The following is a 19,117-nucleotide window of genomic DNA, read 5'->3' as shown; positions in this document are numbered from 1 at the left end:
CAACCAAGTCTACATAGAGAGTTCCAAACTAGACTAGCCAGGGTTACACAGTGAGACCCAGTCTACATAAATAACATTAAAAAAAAAAAAAAAAGACAAAACTTTTCAAACTAAGGTAGTAACGGTATAAAGACCCAGGCTTGGTCTGCTTTTGAAGCTCTTCAAGGAGGCCCACGAGATGATTCAAGAATGGCCGCAGGAAAAGGAAATACAAATCAGGGAATGGCAGTCTGTGGGCTGATAGAAGTACATTGTCTTTCACACATGGGTAGGAGGGTCAGAGGATTTGGAGTGAAGGAACTGGCTGCTCTTATTCTGACTGGGGGCACTGGGGTGCTGGAGAGTCCTAGGTTAGGTCCCTTGGATATCCATTACTGTCCCTTCCGAAGGCTCTTGGCCATTCTGTGGAGTATCAAGTGAACTCTACCTGGCACTAAGCACTGTCATCTCTCCTAGCCCTAGAGTGAAGTCCAAGCCTCTTGAAATTGCACCCCTTTGCGTGCCAGTCCCTTTCCTGAGCGCTCTCACTGCTCCTCACCCTGTTTCCTTGACCTGGGTGGTGTGCCCTTCCCCAAGTCACATGAGCCTGCATCCCCTTCAGTTTGTTCCTCCAGCACTCTAGTAGTAGGCCTGTCTGGCGCCTCAGACACACTGTCTGAACCCAGGAAGCCGAGACAGATAAGGAGGGCGAGGTCCAGCTAGCCTGCTTCTGGGTGAATGACCCTCTCTCCAACTCCTATCTCAGCCCATTTGTAACAAGTCCTTTAGAGGCAGTTTTCATCAGGAATCTCTGTAACCAGAGGGAATCGGCAGCTGCCTGGGGTGGTTTGAGTAAGAACAGCACCAGTAGACTCTGGTATCTTAATCCTTAGACATCAGGAAGCAACATTTATTTCAAAAGGATTAGGTGTGGCCTTGTTAGAGGAAGTGTGTCTCTGTGGGTGAGCTTTGAGTTTACCAGAAGCCAAGGCCAGGATCCGTGGTTGGTTCTCCCTGCTGCCTGTGGATCTGAACGTAGAACTCTCTGCTACTTCTCCAGCACCTGTCTGCCTACATGCTGCCATCCCCCTAACCCCTCTCCATGATGACAAAGGACTGAACCTCTGAAACTGTAAGCCAGCCCCAATTAAATGCTTTCTTTTATAAGAGTTGCCTTGGTCACGGTGTCTCTTCACAGCAACAGAAGAGTGACTCAGTGACAGTCTGAGAGGAGTGGTGTTTACATGCAACCCAGCATTTTACTGGCCATGTCCCTCTGGGAGTGTGAGGTCACCTCAGACTGGATTCCTTCTCAGTGAGTGGGGTTCACAGCACCTACACGTGGCTATCTAAAGAGACAGCCATAAATGGTGAATTTAAATGAACCCTAAATAATGAATACAGACCTGGGTTCTTGACCAGCCTCCCTGGGCTGGTGGGGAAGGGCAGCTGAAGTGTCTGGAGATGCACGATCCACACTAGCTTATTTTGATTCAGGATAAGGAGCTGAATCTCAGACAGGAGGACAGGCACAGGACCGACCGAAGTCTACCCTGTATGTAACACTGCCACCCTATACTGTAGCTGCGAAGGCCTCCTCCTTGTCTTGACCTTAGGCTGCAGGCAAGCCTTGCCAGGTCATGTGTCCCTAGCTGGGCTGCAGTCAGATCCCAGAGGCAGATGTTGCCCTGAGGAAGCCTGGCTTCTTCCTGCGGTGACCTGGGAATTAATCTCTGATAGATTTCAACAAAGTCAAAAAGATCTTTCCAAAACCACTTCCTAGAACTTTGGGAGGAGTTTGTCTCTCTGGCAAACACTTTAAGAGTTCATTGGTAGGGAATGATGGACACCTGCTTTAGCCAATCAACTCTCAAACTCTGCTCTGGTCAGCCCTTGGTCCCACCCCTAGGGGTAACCCCACCTCCTACAGTGGTGACTGTAGTTCAGATGGGGGTCTGTTTTTTTCAGTCCTTTGGGTCCTTAGACACTTTTCTATACTTTATGATAGGGATAAATAGAAATAACCTTGTCTGTTTGCATTTTTTGGAAAAGCTGATTAAAGGAGTAAGTCACCAAACAATTTTGCTGGCATGTTTTGGGACGCGAACTGGTTTCAGCACTATTGATATATTTGGGAACAATTGGAACCGGAAGCAAATGTTATGTTTTGTCCACCAGAAACATTATGAGAAGGGCTGTAGAGATGGCTCAGCAGCTAAGAGCCCTTTATGCTTTTGCAGAGGACCCCAGTTCCATTTGAGCACCCACATGCTAGCTTACATGTTTATAACTTCAGTTCTAGAGGATCTGACACCCTCTTTTGGTCTCCATGTAGGCCTGCATGTATCGATATATACACATATGTGGTATACATCCATACATGCAGGCAAAACACTCATACACATAAATAAAGTAAAAGTTATATGAAAACAAACCACAACCCCATAAGGGCACAGCAGCGACACACACCTTGGCTGTCTCCCAAGCAACCTACACCTGGTGTTACATCTTTTCACCAGATTTCAGGTAGCTCACTTTGAAAGAGCCCACTTCCACAAGCAAACTATAGGTCTTTTTCATGGTAAATATAATTTTTTGTACAGTTGATGTATTTCTTTACCATTTAATGTCTATAAAATGACTAGGTTCTTATCACTTGATCTTTTATTATTATACTCTGTAACTGGGTCATACGGTCAGGCTATTTTTAGTTACTCTAGGAATTGCTCTCTTGTTCTCTCTCCAGTTTTGAATCACCTCTAGGTCTGTTTCTGTCGTTTGACTTTCTCTTGGTTGTTAGCCAGGCAATCCTATAATTTGAAATACCTAGTAAGTTTAAGGAAACGACAGAAGTGACATTATCTTTTTTTTTTTCTTAAAAAAAAAAAAAAAGGGCCGGGCTGTGGTGGTGCATGCCTTTAATCCCAGCACTTGGGAGGCATAGGCAGGTGGATTTCTGAGTTCAAGCCCAGCCTGGTCTACAGAGTGAGTTCCAGGACAGCTAGGGCTACACATAGAAACCCTGTCTCAAAAAAAAAAAAAAAAAAAAAAAAAAAAAAAAAAAAAAAAAAGGAATTCCCTTTCCCACTGCCAGGCACAGGGAGTGGACTAATTTCCCATAACTGTTTGGGCAGAGATGGGTGGAGCCTGGGTTATGGTTTTGGCTGCCTCACCTCTTCCTCTAGTTGGAGCGCTTACCAGAACTTTCTCCCGAAGATCCCAAATGTGAATTCTAGTCTACTCTAGTCTGTCAATTACACAGCTGCAACTATTTTCTCACAGGCTGCCTGTCTAGGTGACGATCATGTGACAGGAGAGACGAGCTAGCTCTGAGACATGGTCAAAAGCTAGAGTGTAATTGCCCAGAAGTCATGATGATATTTGGGAACAAGAGGAAGGCTTGAGCCTGATGCCAGAGTTATCCCAGAACCAGGCAACTACTGGAAGGTGATGAAACACAAGCCAGGGTGATACGAAAGAGAATAAGAGCACAGGGGCCTTCTGGTTAGAAGCAGCAGTGTTGAGGGAGAGGGCGTGGCTGATGAAGCACTTCCAGAGGTCAGGGTGCTTACAGGGACTGCAAAGCCTGAGACAGAGTAGCACCTGAGGAATGATTGGGTGCCAGAACAGGCCCTGGTGACCTGGAGAGTAGCACCTGGATCCCACTAAAAAGGGGGCCAATTTGGCCTGCAGGGCTGATGCCAGATCTCCATCGAATCTCCTCACTTCTGACCTCCTCCCATCCCTGAGTGCTGGTCCTCCCTGCCTGCGCCACTACAGGGTCGACAGTTTTCCCACCTCTGCCCAAACCATTTCAGAGCCATTGTTGCCTGCCCAATATGCTTCAGACATTTGAGCTTCCGATCTACGGTAGGCTACCCTCAGCTTTGACTCCCTTGCCCAGTCCATCTTTCTCCCTTGCACTCTCTCCTCTCCCTATGGGGCGCTTTCCAAGAAAATGACTTTGTGCTACCTACCAGGGCCTCAGTTTTACTCCTTTTATGGCTGAGACACGGCCCACTGATGCTGATGGTCAGCCAAAGACCACCTTGTCATTTGTCCTGAGGCAGGTGGTGCTTGTGTAGCTCATGCTGTGTTAATTTCATTCATTCTACCAATTCATTGATTGACACATGGTGTGCCAGGCTCTGCACTAGATGCTGGGCTCTGTGTAAAATTCAGATCATAGATCCTGCTCTGAAGAGGTTTTCAACCTCAAGATGCTGATCAGTAGCCCTGATGAGCCAGAGGGGGTGTGTAGGGGATCTGAGCTGGCCTCAAGGAGCTGGAGTCTAGAATTAACCCCTTACTATGCTTTGCAACAGGTGGCAGCAATGGTAATGTTGCTCTGAGGTAAAGAGGTGAACATATTTTTTCCCATAAATGCCTGTATTGTTTAATCTTGAAAACAAGGTGTAATTATTACTTATGCAAATAAGTCTTTGGCCTTAGTCTAGTAGACCCTGTCAGTGTTCTCTTGGGCACATCTATGGTTTGACCAAGTGGGCCACTACCTATGGAAGCTTGGGTAATTCTTGAACCATAGACATGGAGAGAATACAGCTTGGTCCTTCCTACAACTTGAACAATTCCTATGTTTTTTCTGTTTAGCTATGGTTAAGAAGGGTCTTGGGTTTTTTGTTTGTTTGTTTGTTTTTGACCCATCATGGTAACAGTGCTACCTGATCTGCTGTCAATGTTTTGTGAAACTGTTAAAACAGAACATCAAGCCTCTATCTGTGGGGGCCAGACCAGCTCCTAGCAACCCTGGTGTCTCTATCTGTGGGTGCCAGCACAGCTCCTAGCTACACTGAAACCTCACAGATAGGACAGGACAGATCCCAAGCATTGGAAAGTACTTTTCTTCCTCACTCAAACACCAACATTATCTTATACTTGATTCTATTCAATTACATGCATCAACTTTGAGCTTTTTAAAAAAATATTTTCATGTGCTATGTGTGCATGTGCATGCTGTGTTGTGTGTATGTAGGTCAGCGGACATACTGGGTGTCTGTCCTTGCCTTTCGCTTTGAGATGGGGTCCCTTTGTTGTTAAGTGCTGCATCCTCCAGGCTAGAGGGCCTGCAAGCGGCCTGCAAGCGTCTACAGATTCTCTTGTCTGCCACCTATCTTGATGCTTGGTTTCTGTTTTATTTTCAGCGAGAGAAACCTCCCCGAGCCTGGCCCTTCCAGTCAACCTCGTGTGCTGGAGGAATGATTTGCTCGTAGTCCTAATACGTCTCAGAAGCCTGCTTGCTGCTCTCTGCATCCGTTCTTGCTAGAGATCTCTAGTTTCTCTTGGGACGTATCTGCTTGAAAACAAACCCAGTAGTTCTTGCTGAGCATTTCTCACTATAGGACATTTTCAAGTCCTCTCTGTTTGGCCTTTACCTCCTCCAGCTTCACAGAAAGCCCCTTCCCCAACTAAGTTTTCTGGGATTTTTCTGAGGAAACACTGCCCTTCCTCACTTTGCCATCTTGCCTAACATTTTAACAGTGCGAATGGCCTCTTTCCTCTGGATCTGTGAGCTCGTGTCAGGAGTTGAGCACATGCCTAAGCAAGCTGTTGGGCAAGTTCTTAGTCATTGAGCAATAACCCCAAACCTTTAGGTTGATAATTCTACTAGACAACATGTTTACAGAACTTGCCACAATACTCTAGATGAGGAACTGCATCTGCTCAAAGGGATGCCAAAAAGGAGGTGGGGGGGGGAGTGGCTTTGCCATCCTGTGTTACCAAATGATGAAGGTTAGCTGTTAAAAGTAAGGCAGACTCCAGGAAAGGGTTCCTAGCAGCAATCACCTCCTCTTGCTCCTCCTCCCCTTACCCCACCCCCGGCAGAGGGGCTATAAGAATAGACCATCTAGGAGAAACCTCTTGATTCAGTTTGTCTGAGGTCAGGGCTAGGGATGAGAGTGGGAAGGCAGCAGGGCAGTTGGCAGAGCCTGTTGCCAGGATGAGGAATACTGGCTTAATCCTGAAGGCACCAGGATTAAGATGGGTCTTAGGTAGGTGGGTCATGGGATCCTTAGCTCACATCTAGCAGTCTGGTTTGTAGACCTAGGGTCTTGAGGAATCTAGGGCTGGCTGGAGAAGGAATGAGATAGAATAGAGGAGGAGGTGGCCACATCTTGCCTGGGGAGATAACATAGAAACCCCAGGTTTGGGGGAGGATGCTTGTGGCTTGGCATAGGCCACAGCAGAGGTAATTGCGGGCACTGGGTAGCTTTGTGGCGCACATGAGGAACTGATGCGAGTTAATTAAATTAAATACACCCATGTACTGTGCCCGTGCCTCAGGAGCCCTGCCCATCAGTCCAGATCTCAGTGCATATCTTAAAATGCAGCTGGAAAGACAGCAAGGAAAGAAGTAGCGGCATATTGGATTAGCTCCTGTCATTAACCACTGTTGTCAATGCCTGCCCAGAACTTACCATCAGCCAGGGCAGCGGGGATGCTGAAGCCCTTCCAGGCCTCCTGGAGGAAGTGGTGGTGAAGAGGGACAAGCAGCAGAGAGCAGAAGATACCCTTTTATTGGCATTTTAACAATGGCAGCATGAGAGCCTCCTCCCCTGCAGCATACCATCCTCCGCTCTTGGGGCTCAGCGCAAGAATGAGACCCCACCCTGCATGCCCCTCAGAAGGCAGGGTGGGGAGGGGACACGGGTACTCTATGCCAGGGGAGCTGGGACAGGAGGGAAGACGTGCACCCTCACCCCTTGGTAGGATCCTTCTCCCCTGGGACCTGGTGTTGATCCCAGACCCTGGGATGGGCTGGCAGACAGGGCTCATGCAACAATGAGTGGACAGAAGGTGGCACAGAAATGCAGCCCTGTCACCCCTTGGCAAGGGCAAAAGGGATAAAGGGGGCCATGCTGTGGCCATAGAGGGTCCAAACGTTAAGTATTTGCAGTGTACATACACGAGGGCGAGAGGGGCTCCCTCTGCTCCAGGCCATGCCTGGGGACCAGAGAGAGGGAAGCACAGATGGCATTGTCATGCCAGGGGCATGGGTCTGAGCCAACCACGCCACCTGAGCTGGGGCTTGTTCTACTCCTTGGCACGGCCAATGATGGTGAGAATATATAGGAAGATGTTGATGATGTCCGTGTACAGATTCAGGGCCGCAAACACATATTCTTCTGGGCTCAGGGACAGCTGCTTGTTCCCCAGGAGCAGCTGGGTGTCCACTGCCAGGAACTAGTGGGTAAAGACACGGTCGGTATTCAACAGCTTATTCACTCACCCCAGTATCCCAGGAAAGGCCTCCCAACACCCTCACTCACGCAGGTGAAGAGCAGAGCGCCCAGAGAGGCATATACAATCTCCAGGATGCGGTTCCGGATGAAGATGCAGAGTATGGCAAAGATGAAGAGCACCACCACACTCACCAGGAGCACACCCATGCACGAGGTGAAGTCATAGCGGGTCTGGGAGGAAGGGAGAGAGCGAGGGAGGGAGGAGGGAGGTGAGACTGTGGATGCTGAGGACTCTGGGACAACTGTCCTGTCTTAGGTCTCCTCACCTGCATGGAGAAGATGACCACCGTGAAGCAGACAGCGGTGGTGATGCCCACAGCCATAATGACGGCCTCCGTGTTGTAAAAGCTGGCTATCATGCCCACCATGTAGGACAAGCTGACGGTCAGGATCGACTGCAGAAGAGGATCACAGGGGGCCTTGGGTGTGTGGAGCTGCTCTTGGTCCAACCCTGTGTACCTCCCTCCCTTTCCAGTTCCACAGGCTTAGGGGAACTGGGCTCAGGATTGGCAATTACCAGAGCAACGAGGTTCCACGGATGCTTTCTCCGGAAGTCCCCACAACAGCTGAGGACAATGAGGGAGATGAAGAAGATGGCGTAGGAGACATAGTAGGTCCAGACATTCTTCCGGACAAAACCCTTCACTTCCCCAACAAAAGTGAAAACGGCCACGGTCGACAGGGTCACCAGCAGCTGCAGAGTCAGCACCAGGAACACCTGGGGAAGGAACCAATCAGAGCCCCACCTCGGCTGCCTCCCTGAGGCTCCCCCCAGCCCACACACTTGCCAGGCCCAACCTTTCTGATGAAGGCCTGGCGAATGCTCTTGTCCCAGTTGACAGCGGGGAAGTCCTGGTTATCATAGTAGGATGGAGGCCCTTCCTCCTGGTAGTTCCCATGCTGAGGCGCTGGGGACACAGAAGCTGGGTCAGTGTCCCTCGAGGGCACTTGAATCCCTGCCCCTGCCCCTACCTTTCCCTACACTTACAGCCAGGGTCCTGGAAGGGTGGTGGCTGTCCATAGGGGTTGGGGGGGAAGGGGCTCTGTGGGTATGGCCCCTGTGGGTAGCCCCCTTGAGGGTAGGGTCCTTGAGGGTAACCACCTTGTGGATAGGGGCTGGGACCATGGGGATACCCTGGCTGACCATAGGGAGAGGGCTGGAAAGGGGCCTGTGGGTATGGGGCCCCAGGGTAGGGAGGCTGAACATAGGGAGGCATAGGGGCTTGGGGCCCCACAGGATAGCCAGGGTTTGGGGGAGGATAGCTGTCCCCAGACACCAAGAAACTCTTTTCATGGGACATGGCCTCGGGTTCTGTGGCTGCCCCTAGAGGAGAAAAAGAGAACAGTTAGCTCTGAGAGACTGAAACCAGTGACAGCCATACCTGCTGCAGAACCAAGGGGAAAAACAAAAACAAAACAAAAAAACCAAACAACTGGCCATGACCTTTGTACAGAGCTGTAGGCAGCCACAGAACAAGGAGGCTGGGAGAGTTGGGTGGGGCGCAGGAGACCGATGTGGACCCCTTTGGAAGGGGCTCCTCTAGATCGACCTGGGGGTGGGGGATGGGAGGAAGAGTGATGGCTGTCAGCCTCAGCTTGGAGCTTGGGAGATGCCTTCTCACCGCTGCGGGTCTTTCGGGTCAGAGCTCAGCGACGAAAGGTCTAGAGGCACGGCGCAGTGGCTAGAGAGGCGTGGGGGTGTGCCCTGGCCCTCCCCTTCCTATCCCTCCCATTAAGCAGCTTGAAGGGGCCAGCGCTAGCGGCTATTTCTATCCGAGGAAATCCCCAGGCCATCTGTGACCAGCGGGAACCCTGACCCTCCTCTTACAAGCACAGGGCCTAATGTCCCTAGCTCCGGGTACTGAATGCAGGCCTGTATTGGCTGCTAAGGTGTCTGCTAGTAGGGTACGCCAGGAACAGCGGGGTGCGGGGGTGTGTGGGGGATGGAAGCGACCAGAGGGCGTTCAAGGGAACAAAGCGGGGACGGGGATGACGGAGGAGGGGGCGGTGGCCACAAAATGCGCCCCAAGGGTGGATGGGTCCTCTTGTCGGGTTGGGGGTCGCTGGGCCTCGGGTCTGGGCCGCTACAGCGCGCCGCCCCCTCCCTCTTGCTCAGGGCCGCCAGAGCTCCCCACCCCCAATGATGCCACCAGTCCCTGGGCGAGCGGGCCGCGAGTCTTGTCCGAACCAACTGACCCGAGGCGGCCGCGCTCAGTAACACAGGGAGGGGATGGTCGACTGGCACGGGGGCTGCCGCGGCAATACACTCTTGGGATTGGTCGGGGGACTCACCGCTCCCGGGAGCCAGAGACCGGTGTCTACGGTGCCCGCTGCGCAGCCGCGCGCGGTGATGGCCGGTGCGTCCGCACCTGCACCCGCTGGGCGGCTGGATTGCTTGGGCCTGCGCCTGCGGCTTGGAAGACGCAGAAGAGCCTTGTGACTGGGCGGGCCTTGTAACGGGGCGGGGCCTTGTGATGGGGTGGGGTCGCGGGGCGGGGCGGGGCGGGGCCTTGATGTAAGGCAAATGTTTTGACCTGTCCGGGTGCTTCTGAGCCTACAGAAACTGCTTGGCCCAGCTTGCCTGGGCAGTCTGCTATTGTCTGTAGGCATCCTAGGTCAGAGTCCTGAAGCCCTGCGCTTTCTGACCAGAGTTAGTTGGTGTCTGGCCTGGGGGCTAACAACTTCGGGAGGCTTATGGGGCTCTCTATTGATGGATTCAGGGAGTCAATTCCTAAATCTAGGATTTACTGCCGGGAAGTGGTGGCGCACGCCTTTAATCCCAGCACTTAGGAGGCAGAAGCAGGCGGATTTCTGAGTTCGAGGCTAGCCTGGTCTACAGAGTGAGTTCCAGGACAGCCAGAGCTACACAGAGAAACCCTGTCTCGAAAAAAAAAAAAACAAACCAAAAAACAAAACAAACAACAACAACAACAAACAAACAAAACAAGACAAAAAAAAGAAAAAAGGAAAAAAAAAGATTTAATGAAGCCTCTAAGGATTTCGTCCTTGGCTTTTCGTTTTGAGACAGGTCTCAGTCTGTAATTACAGCCGGCTTGGAACTCACTATGCAACCCAGGCCGACCTCAAACTTGTGGCAGTCCTCCTGCCTCAGCTTTCCAACTACACTTACAAACACAAGCTTCTGCACCCAGACACGTATTTACTTTAAAACACCTGGCAGTGGTGGTGCAGCACTTGGAAGGCAGAGGCAGGCAGATTTCTGAGTTCAAGGCCAGCCTGGTCTACAGAGTGAGTTCCAGGACAGCCAAGGCTATACAGAGAAACTCTGTCTCAAAAAACAAAAACAAACAAAAAAACAGCATTCACAACTGGGTGGGGGTGGTGCATGCCTTGAGACAGAGGCAGATGGATCTCTTGAGTGTGAGGCCAGCCTGGTCTACAGAATGAGTTCCAGGAGAGCCAAGCCAGCACTGCATAATGAGACCCTGTCCTGAAAAACAACAAAAGCATAGCATTCATTTTATACACACCCATTCCAGACCAAGAGACTTAATTGCTTAATTGTTCCATTCTCTCCATACTCCTGTCACTTGCCTCAAAATAATCTTGTCAGGAGGTGGGGCCAACTCCCTGCCTCAGTTGGGGGTGGGATGGGGAGGGGAGTGCTTCAAAATTTTCCCTTGGGTAGTCTCCTGGCCCTTAGTATCTTGAGGACATTCCAGTTTTCTTCTGGTTCTTGGTGTATGGCCACTCTGAGCCCTTATAGTAAGGTTGGGAAAAAGTTCTCTCCTGTATCCACAAAGTGCTGTTTAACAGTGAAGGTATGTCCTTGATCCATAGCTTCTGCACGTGCTCCTGGTATAAACATGTCCACCATGGTTACTGACAAATTCTAGATGTGTCCTGTTGCTGTGAAAAACACCCTGATTTAAAAAAGCAGCACAGGGGAGGAATGTTGTATTTGGCTCACAACAGGTCACAGTTCTGGAATTTCCGTCAAGTCAAGGCAAGAACTCAGAGTGCTAGTCATTTCACACGCACAGCCAAGAGCAGTAGACCATGCTGTTGGCTTGCCTGCTCTTGGTTAGCTTTCTTGTACAGTCCAGAGAAATGGTGTTACACACATTCAGGGTGGATAGTCCACCCTCAGTTAACCAGAAAATCCCTCCTAGACATGTCCACAGGCCAACCTGTTCTATGCCACTCTAAGACTCTCTTCCCAGATGTTTCTAGGTATCAACTTGACGTTAAAACTAACCAGCAGAGAAGACATTATCGTTTAACATCCAGTTCACAGAAATTCCTGAACATTTAACAATGGCAGTGACGTGAACTGTTTTCATGCATCCTCACCTGTGGCAGGCCCTCTATAGCATGCATTTATCTAAGTAAAAGTACAGTGTGCCAGAGGGTGATTAAGTCCTGTAAGAAGAAAGCATAGAACAGACGGGACAGGTTTTAGTAGAAACAGACTCTCATATAACTAATTAGTGGGCCCTTTAAGAAAACAACAAACACAAAGTTGACTATAGGGTCTCAGAAGGAGCCTGGACAACTCAGAGGTCTTTTAAGGTTTTAGCTCCATGTTAAAGCTGTCACTAAGGGCTGGGTGAGGGAAATCATGGAGAAGGAGACAGTCCCATGTGGCTCTGTGGGCAAGGCTAGGTCATTTGGAGTTAGAGATGGTTTAGACAAGAGCTGAGGACTGGGAGGTTGGAGCCAAATAAACATCCGGGTATCATGTATGAAAAGGGATTAGAGGGATAGGAACTGGGGACAATTAGACTTCAGCTTTCACTGTCATTGGCTCTGGGATTTGTAGCAGCCACTGGTCCCCTGTCAGCTCCGTGGAGGGGCCATAGTGGGAGTGGCAGAGAAGGATAAAGGGTAGCAAGGTCCTTCAACAAGGCTTGGAGGCTCTCGATTGTGGGGAGAGGGAGATCATGGAGATTCACCGACTACAGGGTTAGACATATAGACTGGGTGAAAACCCAGGATCCTTTGGAAGAACAGCAGAGGTCGAGCTGGCCTGACTGGAAGGTGTGGGTAGAGAGCAGCAGTAGTTACAGCCTCAGAGATGAAAGAAGCAAGCAGGCTATGGGGGTGGACAAGAAAGTGACTTCTAAAGGCACAACCTGATCTCTGGGCATGGTTGTCCACGCCTATAGCTCCACCATTCAGGAGACTGAGGCAGAAGAATCCCTTCAAGTTCAAAACCAGTCCAGCCTGCATAGCAAGTTTCAGGAAGTCTGGGTTACAGAGTGATACCCAGTATTAAAAATAAAAATAAGTAAATAAATAATAAAGGCAAAGCTTAAGTGTGAGGCCTGGCCCTCTGGGTCCTGTCTGTGACTCCAGCTCCCCTTCGGTGTAAGGATCAGTGGCAGAAAGGCACGTCAGCATAGTGGCTACATCTGGGGCAACAGTGATGAGCAAGGAATATAGAGAGGACTAGGCAGATGCAGGCTGAAGGAAATCACAAGAGAGGAGCTGTGTTATGATCTGAGCTTTACACTTTTAAATAGTCACGTTTGTTTGTGTTTATGCGTGCACCTGCCATGCTGTGGCACACAATGTAGAAAACTTGCAGGAATCAGTTCTCTTCTCCGTCATATGAAACCCAGGGATCCAAGCTCAGTTTGACAGGCTTGGCAGCAAGGGCTTTTTTTTTTTTTTTTAACTTGTCACCTAGTATGAGATTTTTGGGAGTGAAGGGTGGAACTGCTCACCCTCACCCTCAGCACTCAGAAGCAAGGCTGGTTATCCTCTGGGTTTGAAGGTTTCTAAGAGCCAGCCCCAGCCAGGGGCCAGCCTACAAGTTCAGCGTTGCTCATGTCTAGGATCCAGGGCACGGAAGCCTAGAGATTCTTGGGGTGGGGGGTTGGGGGAGTAGGGGGCTGACAGTGTGATAGTACCTCAAGCATCTCATAGGGAGGGCGATGAACCACAAAGAGAAGCCAAGAAAGAAGAGGAAAGTCTAGGGGACATCTGTCCACCCCGCTAGTCAAAAGGCTGGTGGGTGGTCTGCAAGAAAAGTCCTTAGAATTTCCTTTTGGACTGAGGGTTAAGGCTGAAGCAGGAGAGGAAGCTCCTGAACTACTTACAGTTTCTGGCTTAGCTCCTCCCTCTCTCCTTTCCCCAGTCAGTTTCACTTTTGCTTTCCTACCTCAGGCCTTCTGCCTGGAAAGGACAGCAGGCCTAGCCTAACTGACTGGCCTGGGACAGCAGGGGTAAGTATAAATATGGGGTGTTGGGGGGCAGCTAAGAGTGAGAGGGTTGAACAGGTGGAGAGAATGGCCCCCTTCCATTTCCATTGTGTTGCACCCCAGGATTGTGATGGCAGAGGTGGAGGCCGGAGCAGCCTTGGAACTCCGGGGACTGCCCCCTGAAATACCAGATGAGCTGCTTACCCTGTACTTTGAAAACCACCGTCGCTCTGGTGGAGGACCTCTGCTGAGCTGGCAGAGACTTGGCTGTGGGGGTGTCCTCGTCTTTCAAGATCCTGCAGGTGAGGAGGTTGACCTCATGAGGTTGCCTGGGTGCCCCAAAGCTTTGCTATCTCTGACACCTCATCTCTGCTCACAGATGCACAGAGGGTCTTAGCCCAGGCAGAGCACCGACTACACGGTGTCCGACTGAACCTGAGGCCAGCCCCACCACGAGCCCCTGAACGTGTGCTTCTCCAACAACTGCCACCTGGCACTTCACCTCTGAGCCTGGAGCAACATGTTCAGGCCTTGCTGGGTGCTGCAGGGCACCCCGTGCAGACTTGCCATGCCCTGGCCAGTCCTCGGCAGGACTGTGCCCTGGTCCAGTTATCCATGCCCCTTTCTGAGGCAGGTAAGAGGCAGGTGAGAGGCAGGGGGCGGGGGCACAGCTTCTAGTTAAGGAGGGTACCTGAGTTGATTCATATACTGCCCACAGAGGTCTGTGCCCTGGTCGAACAGGCCCGAAATCTGCCCCTGAATGGAGCCACTGTGTCCTTGGCCTGGGTGCCCCAGACCCAAGCAGTACGTGTGGTGGACAGTGCTGCTCCTGTGGACCTGTTATTGCTGGAGCTCTACCTGGAAAATGAGCGTCGCAGTGGTGGGGGACCCTTGGAGGGTCTGCGCAGCCTGCCTGGGCAGCTGGGCACTGTTATCTCCTTTCAGCAATGGCAGGGTAAGTGGGGTCTGAAACGAGGAGAACCCTTCCTCTGTACTAGAAACTTAGTGTGCTTTCTGTCTTTTCTCTTCCTTCAGTGGCTGAACGGGTGCTGAAGCAGAAACACTGGTTACAGGGCTCTGAGTTGAGCCTCGTCCCCCACTATGATGTCTTAGAGCCAGAGGCGCTTGCTGAGGGCATCAGTGGTGGGGATCATTCAACTATGCAAGACTCTGGAGTCACTGATCATGACTCTACAGAAGCTAGAGGGCTGGCTGGGGTTCTGACTATGGCTGTGGGCTCTGGGGAGGCACCAGGACAATCAGAAACCCTTCTAAGGGCAGGTTCTGTCGGAGATCCAGGACAAGCCATGCCAACTGACTCAGGATCTGTAAGGTCTCTGGAGCAAGAAGAGTCTATAAATCTGGGAACAATGGGATCTCCAGAGCAGACCGGTTTCATAAACCAGGGGATTATGGGGTCTATAAGCTCAGTCAATCCAGTAGAAAGCTTTTCAGAGCTCCCAGAGCAAGTAGGGCCCATGGCCTCAGACTCAATGGGTGTTCAAGAGCAGGAGGGCCTGGGAGAAGTTGTCACAGGCTCACCAGGGCAGGAGGGGCCAATGGGTCTATTGGGGATGGTTATGGAGTCTGTAGAGATGGGGCTGGAGAGCCCTGGGTATGGGGAGATGCAGAAGCAAGAGGGCCTGGTGGAAATGGTGATATCAGTGGAGCCAGGGGCTGTGCGCTTCCTGCAGCTTTATTATGAGGACCTCCTTGCCAGCCTGGAAGATGTTGCCCTTTTCCCACTTGAAGGAACGGATGTGACTGGCTTTCGGGTGAGTGACCCTCAGGGTCCCCTCAACTTTGCCTCTTCTCTTACTGGGGTCCAGGTACTTTTCCTGTGCTCTGAAAACATGATCTGTCCTCCTTATGGTCCTGCAGCTTTATGGAGCCAAGGCCCCCTGCCAGGCAGCCCAAGAGTTGCTTCAGAGTCTGCTGGGCAGCGTTAGCTGTCACATGCTGAACATGAAGTACCCAGGCAGTGCCAGGTTCCTGCTGGGTGTGGAGGGGCAGCACCTTCTTCGTAGACTGGAGGCTCAGTTCCAGTGTGTCTTTGGGACAGAACATCTGGCCAGCGCTACCCTGGACATAGACCCTGAAAGGGTAAGATAGGTTCTACCTTTGTCCTTTTTTTCACGTCAGACCTAGATGCCTCCTCTGCTCCTCTGCTGTGACCCTGACATCCTCTTCCCACAGACAGATCCCACTGAGGCCCTCCAACTCCTCCCTGGCCACAATACAGGCATCGATCAGGAGAACGTGAGATTGGGTAGGACTCCTAGGGAGCCCTAGTATGTCCTGTGGTCTTTTCTTAACAATCCCTTCCCTGCCCTGCACTATCACTTGTTCACTGACCTCCTTTTGGCCTACCCTGTATCCACAAATATGATCTCCATCTTTTTATATCTATTCCAATTCACCCTATTGTTTATCATCAGCCCTCTGGCTGGGCCCAACCCTTGACCTGTGGCCTTCTTTTGCCTTTAGAGAACATCCGGGAGCTGCTGGCTACCCTGGAGGGCCTACATGGGGAGGACAGGGTGTCTCTGGAGATGCAAAAGGAGAAATCTGGAGAACCAGAAGAGACTGTTCTAGAGCAGGAGGAGGAAATCCCTATATTTGAGGCTGGGGAGGAGTCTGTGGCCCTTAGCACTGGGGCACCTGGGCAGTTAGAAGAAGAAGCCACCCTGCAACTGGCTATCCACCGGTCCTTGGAGTCTCAAAGCCAGGTGGCCGATCAGCAGGAGGCTAATGCACTAAGGCGAGCCATGGCCCTCTCCCTGTTAGAAGCAGAAGAGCCTCTGGGTGAGGACATTGGGGGTGGGGCCCAGCTGGTGGTGCACACATCCTTTGAGCAGGATGTGGATGAACTGAACCAGGCATTATCAGATGCCTTGGAGGTACACCTTCAGGAGGAGACAGTGAGTCTCCAAGGGCGTATGCTGCCCGCAGAGCTTGGAGCTCGTCTGGAGAGGTGTCATGATGTGAGTGTTATCTTCCATGGTGACCGAGTTGTCCTCCGTGGCTTTGGGGTCCAGCCTGCCCGTGCAGCTCGACACTTAGCTGCTCTGCTTGTTGGCTCCTGGGACCAGAATTTGACCTTACCTTTGGAAGCCTCAAAGACCAACTGTGAGTCTGTACCTTGGACTTGGGAAGGGTGGAATGAATTAACTTTTAAGCTAGTGCTGAAGACATGGCCCTGATATCTTCTCTTCCTGTGTGGCAGTGTCCGAGCAGGGGCTGAAAGAACCCTTGGGCAGGCTGGAGGCACTGGAAGAGAACTCCGAGGAGTTCCAAGATGTGGTGCGCGCTTTCTATAACACCCTGGATGCTGCCCACAGCAGGATCTGTATTGTTCGAGTGAGTTCACGTCCTATGTTGCTGGCCTTGTGCCCTATGTACAGAACTTTTCATTATATTAGGGTCAGTTGACCAAAAGCTGCTTAAAGTGGATCTGTTGAAAGCTGATAGAATGGGTCGCAGTATCCATGTCTGGTTCCAGGGACTTGGACATGACTGGGGGCACAGAGAAAGTGAAGAAAAGACAAACAGGGTTGCACAGAATGCTGGGATGGGGTCTGGGCTCTTAGATGGAGAAACTGCAGCACCTCAGAAGCTGAATGCCTTTATCATATAGAGTGGACCAGGAGGTGGAGTTATTGCATGCAGCTGCACAAGGAGGCAGGGTTATTATATACAGATAAATGAGGATTTGTGGATTGAGAAGGCAGGTTTGGCAAATCTCTGTTGGGAGTAGTCTTTGAGCAACAAATATTCTAGTGGAGAAGGCTATGGTGGACATTTTTCTGCACACACTATCAACATTCACAATTGGACAAGAGGAAGACTTTGCCATGCCTCTGAACTTTCATAGGTAGAAGGCTTTGTAAGGTTCTGGGGTCCTTGACAAGGCTCGCTCGTGTCAGCAACACACATCTACTCAGGACTTCATTCGCTCAAGGTTCCTCTGTTCCCTAAAATGGATATGCACCCCTTCTTTGCCCAGAGAACATTTGGAATCTGAGGAAGATAAACAGAAGGGTATAGGGACTAGGCATCTGATAGGCCTGCCTGAGTGAGGCTCTCTACTGGGGATTGTAGGACGGTCTGTGCCACAGTTGATACCATCTGGTGGCCAATGTGAGGATTACTCTTCTTGTTCTTGTGCGTATGGGGGGCGGGGGCTTTCTGTTTCCAACAGAGGCCATTCTGGCAAAGGGCTAGTCCCACCTTCTCTTTGTGTAAATAAAATAATACTCATTTGTGTGTGTGTGTGTGTGTGTGTGTGTGTGTGTGTGTAGCTAGAGATACAGGTTAGTAGGAGAAAAATATGAATACATATATGTGTTGTATATTTTTATAGTGGCTACTCCTCCTGTATTCTTCTAGATTTGGCAATGATGAACATGGACAAAAAACAAGCTAGTACCAAGGAAGGAACGGGGAGCATTCCAGGCAGAAAAAAGAGCAGGTGGATCTGTGAGTTTGAGGCCAGCATGGTCTACACAGTGAGTTCTAGTCCAGCCAGAGTTATATAGTGAGGTTATTTCTCAAAATACAAAAATAAATAAAATAATAAATAAATGGCTGGGAAGAAGAGAGGAAATGTCAGGCTAGTCTGCTACCGTGACAAGGGAACAAAGAACATGCAGGGAGTGACAACAGAGACATCCCTGGAAGTATGCTAAGGAGATGGACAGTCAGCTAGATGAGAGAACATGATGGCCGACAGCCTTTTCACCCAGAAGACTGGATGCGCTGGTAGATGAGGCTAAAGAGGGATGGCCATAAATAGGTAGAAAGGACAGGGGAGGGCTGGAGAGATGACTCAGCGGTTAAGAGCACTGGCTGCTCTTCCAGAGGTCCTGAGTTCAATTCCCAGCAACCACATGTGGCTCACGACCATCTATAATAGGATCTGATGCCCTCTTCTGGTGTGTCTGAAGGCAGCTACAGTGCACGCATGTACATTTGACAAGGGAGTTGTTACTGTGTGGTAAGACTGGGCAAGGTGCTCTCCACTCTTGTTGCCAAAAGTTGTGGGTGGGGCTCGCAGCCCCAGTCTTCACATAGAGACATCTGGAAATGCAGAACTTCTGGTCTTCCCCAGACTGTAGCGGCTGCCATCCCTCTGTTCATAGATTGCTGGTTTTGTTAGTAATATTTGTTTCCTTGAACCTCCTAGGAAGTATGCCTAGCACTCGAGATGGCACATTTGTGGGTTTTTTTTTTCCTGTTATTACTTTAGAGACTTTTTTTTTTTGCTTGTGTAGTTATACACAGAGGAGTAGAATGGGTTTTCTTTCTTTTTCTATCATCTCTTTCTCCTACAGTCTCATAATTTGGGCATTTACAACATATATACTAGGTAGTTAGGGTGCATAAACCAACTTCACCTTATAGTCTCCATGTTGATAAGGAAAAAAAAAATACCTACCCCTGCATCACAACCAGGTAAATGTAACCATATTTGTTAAGACAGTGGGAGTTTGCTGGGTGGTGGGAGCACAGGCCTTTAATCCCAGCACTCAGAAAGCAGAGGCAGGCGGATCTCTGAGTTCGAGGCCGGCCTGGTCTACAGAGCGAGTTCCAGGACAGCCAAGGGTACACAGAGAAACCGTGTCCCTAAAAACCAAGAAAACAGGGCTGGAGAGATGGCTCAGCGGTTAAGAGCACTGACTGCTCTTCCAAAGGTCCTGAGTTCAAATC

The 19,117-nt window shown here is 50.6% G+C and overlaps 2 protein-coding genes across 8 annotated transcripts in view; one reads left to right on the top strand and one right to left on the bottom strand.

The window, feature by feature from the left end:
* Parp10 (poly(ADP-ribose) polymerase family member 10) overlaps positions 1 to 19,117 on the top strand; it is a 31,564-nt gene that overhangs the window by 7,897 nt on the left and 4,550 nt on the right. For 2 of the 3 annotated variants that reach the window (XM_031347054.1, XM_031347075.1), the window contains exons 1-9: positions 13,344 to 13,432; positions 13,532 to 13,710; positions 13,788 to 14,042; positions 14,127 to 14,363; positions 14,444 to 15,183; positions 15,290 to 15,511; positions 15,605 to 15,677; positions 15,896 to 16,537; positions 16,635 to 16,768. In XM_031347054.1, the coding sequence (XP_031202914.1) occupies positions 13,539 to 13,710; positions 13,788 to 14,042; positions 14,127 to 14,363; positions 14,444 to 15,183; positions 15,290 to 15,511; positions 15,605 to 15,677; positions 15,896 to 16,537; positions 16,635 to 16,768 (2,475 nt within the window). In that variant the 5' untranslated portion in view covers positions 13,344 to 13,432; positions 13,532 to 13,538. Of the gene's footprint in view, positions 1 to 13,343; positions 13,433 to 13,531; positions 13,711 to 13,787; positions 14,043 to 14,126; positions 14,364 to 14,443; positions 15,184 to 15,289; positions 15,512 to 15,604; positions 15,678 to 15,895; positions 16,538 to 16,634; positions 16,769 to 19,117 lie in introns of those variants that run through there. The other variant, XM_031347064.1, reaches the window with a different exon arrangement.
* Grina (glutamate ionotropic receptor NMDA type subunit associated protein 1) lies at positions 6,495 to 9,699 on the bottom strand. 5 transcript variants are annotated; one of them, XM_031347184.1, is made up of 8 exons: positions 9,534 to 9,699; positions 8,686 to 8,791; positions 8,230 to 8,565; positions 8,040 to 8,149; positions 7,759 to 7,959; positions 7,508 to 7,636; positions 7,269 to 7,412; positions 6,495 to 7,182 (listed from the first exon to the last, which is right to left on the bottom strand). In XM_031347184.1, the coding sequence occupies exons 3-8, from the start codon at positions 8,540 to 8,542 to the stop codon at positions 7,033 to 7,035; spliced, it is 1,047 nt and encodes a 348-aa protein (XP_031203044.1). In that variant the 5' UTR covers positions 8,543 to 8,565; positions 8,686 to 8,791; positions 9,534 to 9,699; the 3' UTR covers positions 6,495 to 7,032. The 5 variants fall into 5 exon arrangements, with proteins under 5 accessions (XP_031203044.1, XP_031203055.1, XP_031203051.1 ...); XM_031347195.1 differs by lacking the exon at positions 9,534 to 9,699 and adding an exon at positions 9,377 to 9,440; XM_031347191.1 differs by lacking the exon at positions 8,686 to 8,791.

This window comes from Mastomys coucha, unplaced genomic scaffold (assembly GCF_008632895.1).
Source record: "Mastomys coucha isolate ucsf_1 unplaced genomic scaffold, UCSF_Mcou_1 pScaffold11, whole genome shotgun sequence".
Classification (NCBI taxonomy): Eukaryota; Metazoa; Chordata; class Mammalia; order Rodentia; family Muridae; genus Mastomys; species Mastomys coucha.
This window is presented reverse-complemented; position numbering and strand designations above follow the sequence as displayed.

Bases quoted from the DNA above. Each gene is read 5' to 3' on its own strand.
- Grina (XM_031347184.1), bottom strand. From the start codon at position 8,542: ATGTCCCATGAAAAGAGTTTCTTGGTGTCTGGGGACAGCTATCCTCCC. The intron at 8,150-8,229 runs GTAAGTGTAGGG...CTGTGTCCCCAG, and splicing joins ACCCTTCCAGGACCCTGGCT to CGCCTCAGCATGGGAACTAC. The intron at 7,413-7,507 runs GTGAGGAGACCT...CCTTCCTCCCAG, and splicing joins TGGTCATCTTCTCCATGCAG to ACCCGCTATGACTTCACCTC.